At 26.8% G+C, this 4,902-nt stretch overlaps 1 protein-coding gene across 1 annotated transcript; it reads left to right on the forward strand.

Moving 5' to 3' along the window:
* The first annotated feature begins 932 nt into the window (after positions 1-932).
* Positions 933-4,412, forward strand: LOC125844552 (agamous-like MADS-box protein AGL29). The gene is made up of 2 exons (XM_049523861.1): positions 933-942; positions 3,871-4,412. The coding sequence occupies exons 1-2, from the start codon at positions 933-935 to the stop codon at positions 4,410-4,412; spliced, it is 552 nt and encodes a 183-aa protein (XP_049379818.1).
* The last annotated feature ends 490 nt before the right edge of the window (positions 4,413-4,902 follow it).

Raw genomic sequence — 4,902 nt, forward strand, 5'->3', positions numbered from 1 at the left:
AAGGTCTTAAAGGGACATCATGCCACTTGTTGACTGAAGTGTAATTGTCACCTTTCAATTAAATCACCCCGATTGCATGAAACTGATTCACTGATTTAATAATTGCTTTCCCACTTTCTACTTGTCTTTTTCTTTTGTCATAATGCAAAATTCCCTATATTACATTTTTAGTATTTCTCCTCCTAATTTGTCTAATTTCTATTTGCATAAAAAATAGGAGTACAATTTTTCTCAACACAAAAATCTGATTCATCAATCCATTAAGCACTAGGTTGTATTTGTGTTGTAATAAAATCTAGCTTAGCAAGATCATATTTTTTTTTCTTGTCATGGACTTTTATGGTAATTCCACACTGACATAATTGTATGGAATTTTTTTTTAATAATCACAGCATTCGGATCAGTTTTCGCACATCTTGATTAATTTTACAGGATATTAGTCATCTGTCACTACCACAACATATAGCAAGTAACTTTGTCTATCAAATTTAAAACATATAAGAAGAAATCACCTTATATACACGTTTAAACTAGAGAAAATTAAATGGGGTTTTAGAAGTTAAGTTTGTAATGGAGACTGTTGAAAAGTAGGTTAAAATTAAATGTAAAGTGAGAATAATATTTAGCGAATTCAAGATCTAAGTTTTATGAGTTTAATATTTAATTTACACATAAATTTATGTTTTATGTAAAAAATTATCAGTTCCAAATTAATGAGCTTGAGATATTTTCTACCTCTCAGCACTAGATGTGTTTTTCCTAAATAAATGAAGGCAATATGCGTCTTTTACATACATATTTATCCCTTCATCATAATTAAACTATATATAACCTTACTTTAATTTTCAACTGTTAAAATTATTTGAATTGCCGTAAATATCATATGCGAATAAACAATTATCTTTTATATATATATATCATGGTTCTCAATAATGCATGGAAGTAAAGTAATTAAGAAACATGGCACTAGTTTCCTTCTTTCTTTTTCTTTATGGGTGTGTTTGGTACGGAGGAAAACTATTTTTCGGAATTACTTTTTTCTTATATTTAATTGGTCAAATTTTTTGAAAAATATTTTATCTAAGAATATAAATTCCTTACAAATGAAAAAAAAAAAATCTTCCTTGATTGAAATAGGGAAAATAAATTTTCACAAGTGACATTCCACGTTATGTTCTCCCTACCCTGCAACACACCTCATCTTCACCCCACCATTGCACACCTCTACCTCCACATTACCGTCCCCCACCTCCAATAATATATGTCTAGACTATATACAAATGCTTCTAGACTACGATCAAAGATTAATTAGCCACATTACATGTTGTATACAAGAAAATGGACTTTGATACTAAGAGCATTTGGCTTAGTTTTTTTCTTTGTTTTTATTCCCTTACGTCCACATATATATAAAGTGAAAGGAAGCAGAAACAGCAGTGATACGTAGTACTAACTGGTCCATAATCCATTATATTTAGATTGGGGTGGGGTGGGGTGGGGGGTGGGGGGTTGTGGTCCATTGATTTGAAGAAGAGATGACAATACCAATAAGGTCATTCTAGGAGATTTTGTAGTACATATTTAAATCCTTTATGTCTAAAGGCATTTGATATTAGTATACTACTTTTTCCAGCCATACAAATATTGAGGTACATTTTATATATATATATATATATCCAAGTTATTTAAAATAATATAATACTAATAATGATAATAATTCCAAAGATCGTGATGTTGCTATTAAAGGAAGAACTAGATCAAGCATGACTAACATTAGCGTAGAAATTAATCTCTCTAATAAATCGAGACTGAATAATCATGTGTATGGATCTGGCGGCAAAATAATACTAATTATTTTGCTATAAGGATATGATCAAAAGATTGAATATGAAGGGGTACCCAAATATTGTAACCATTGTAAACATAGACTATGATCATTAATATTCTCTTAATTATGCAAATTGTTTTGTGGCCAAAAGATTTTATCATGGTTAAATTGTAATTAACGAATATAAAAAAGCGTATTTATATAGATAAAAGATTAAATTACCTTATAGACATATATCCATACCCATATTTTAAAATAATTACATATATTTTCCAATTTCCATTAATTAAGATTTTGTACCATGTTTTAAGCTAGATACATAGAGATATATCATTGTCTAAAAACAAGCATAGATTAGGATAATTGAATACCTGAAAGATTATGTATCCTGCAGTTAACACCTTCATCTTAATCAACCTGATTTATCTCATCAACCTCTCTAAATTAGTGTAATTTGTGTCGTTTACCCTAGATAAAATCATCTCATTATTTGATGAAAATGAACTAGGATAACAAAAAATTAAAACAATTTGTGTTAGTTAGACTAGGTATATCATATAGAGTTATTTAGACACACTATAACTATTTATTATAATACATGATTCACAATCAATAAACAAAATTAGACTAGGTATATATCATATAGAATTATTTACACACTATAACTATTTTTATTTAGCTTTGTGAATATTTTTTTTCTTTTATCATATTCTCAAGTGTTATAAGCTTCCTTACTATACCGTAAATTACATAACAAAAGTTAGATATTTCATATTATCATAAAGGTATTTACATTGATATTCCTACATAATATCATTGTTATAGAACCGTAGAAGAAAAATATTTCATCAAAATTTTTATATTTGAACTCTTATTATATCAAAATCGCTGGTTTAAGATCCTCATTTATATATATAAATTTAAAAAATAAAATTGTGTAGTTTTTAACTATTTGAAAAAAATATTTTGAGAGCAAATACAAAAAATTTTATTTAATGTGTGGGGACAGTTGGTGGAAATGGAATAAAGCTTTTGGGATTTGTTACCTTACATGGAAAATAGAATAGTTAATTTGTTTCCTTATTATATCATGGAAACAAATATTATGAGATGGTATTATTACTTACCTTACTTCTTAAATTCACTTTTTTTATATTAAATTACTTACCTTACTTCTTAGATATACTTTCTTTATATTAAATTACTTACCTTACTTCTTAGATTTACTTTCTTTATATTATATTACTTACCTTACTTCTTAGAATTGCTTTTTGTCTCAATGTTGTTTTTTTCCCTATAAATTCAACTGTTAAGTTATTATTGTTTACAAGTTACAAATCAACTATTATATTGAAGGAGTGCATTCTGAGCTATCAAGTTTTGAGCTAGGTATAATTAATATTCTACCTTTGTTTTGTATTTTTTTCTTATTTATTATTATTGTTGAAATTTTTATTTTACAAGTATAATATTTTTATATTAGTAATTCTTAGAATTTTTTTTTATTTAGAATCAATCTGATTTTTCAAAAAAGAGAAAGAAAGAGAAAGTGATTACTTGTTCTTTAATAAACGAGTAATAATCAATTAGACTTAATTCTTTTTCAAATACACATATTATTAATAGAATAATGTTAATTGTACTATCTGTTAATTTAACCAAACTGAGTTTTTGAAAAAACTAACATTGATAAAATCTTATTTAAGATCAACAAGGTTTCAAGAGAGATTGAATGTATTGAATTATTATTATATTATCTATTGAAAAAAATTTGCTAAAACAAATCGATTACAAAAAAAAATGACTTCACATTTAAGAAAACTAAAAAACTAGACTTTAAATTAAAAATATATATGAAGATTTTCTTAAGAAAATAATTTTGGGCTTTTCTCTAAAACTTGGCTTTAGATTCAATTCTTAGTTGGCACTTGGAACTAACCTAAACTATTTTTGTTTGTGCGTTATTCTAGTTCATTTTCATCACTATTTATACGTTTTGATATTGAGAACCAACATAACAAAATTTTACTTTCTTATATCAGGTTTAATCATGGCAAGGTCTGGCCGCAAAAAAATTCGTATTGAGAAGATACAAGATAAAAAGAAAAAGAGTGTGACATTCTCTAAAAGGCGTACTGGCCTTTTTAAGAAAGAAACTGAGCTCTCCGCACTTTGTAATAGTCCAAGTGCTATGGTAATTTTTTCCCCTAATGACAACAAATCTACCGTATACTCAATTGGATATCCATGTGTCAATTCAATTATGGATAAGTTTATGAAGGTGAATCCTCCAACAAACATTGATGACACTAACTCCCTCACTATACATCATAAAAATGCTATTAGAAAGGTGGGTTTGGAGCTAATCGAGGTTAATAGAAAGCTTGAAGAGGAGGAGAAACGCAAGAAAAGGCTTGACGCCACAGGACATTCATATGAAAATTTGAATTCTATGCAGTATCAACAATTGATCGAAACTATTGAAATCAAATTCCTGGAAACGGAATGCATAGCTATCCAACTAAAGGAGTGTAACATGCCATTTCCCTACAGTACATTTGGAGATGCCTTGGCTCCTAAATAAAAATTTTCGTTCTATTTCAATGTTAAACTATTTAAATTTTGTTAAATTTGTATTATGCTTTTTATGAAATAAAATAAACATGTCTTTTGTTTGGTATGTTGTAATTTGTTATTCATTAATATTAAATTTGATATGTAAGTGTTTAAAGCAGAATAGTTATAAAAAAAGGAATAACAGAAATAAAATCTTGTCAAATAACTTTAAAACACTATCATACACTAATATGATACATTATAAATTAATACAACAAATTTTGTATCTTACTTTTAGTTTAACCACCTGATAATTAATTAATTTATTTTAATTTTCTACACTTTGTCTTTAATACTTTTGTTTTATTCTTAGATGTTTGTATATTTAACAATTTGAAGAACGTCCAAATTAATTACTTCTACACCTAAAGTAAATGCACACAAAAATTATACTTCAAAATATGTATAGTCATTATATATTCTCGTTAATCAGAGAAAAATATATATAAATATTTGGA

Source organism: Solanum stenotomum, chromosome 11, assembly GCF_019186545.1.
Source record: "Solanum stenotomum isolate F172 chromosome 11, ASM1918654v1, whole genome shotgun sequence".
In the NCBI taxonomy this organism is placed as follows: Eukaryota; Viridiplantae; Streptophyta; class Magnoliopsida; order Solanales; family Solanaceae; genus Solanum; species Solanum stenotomum.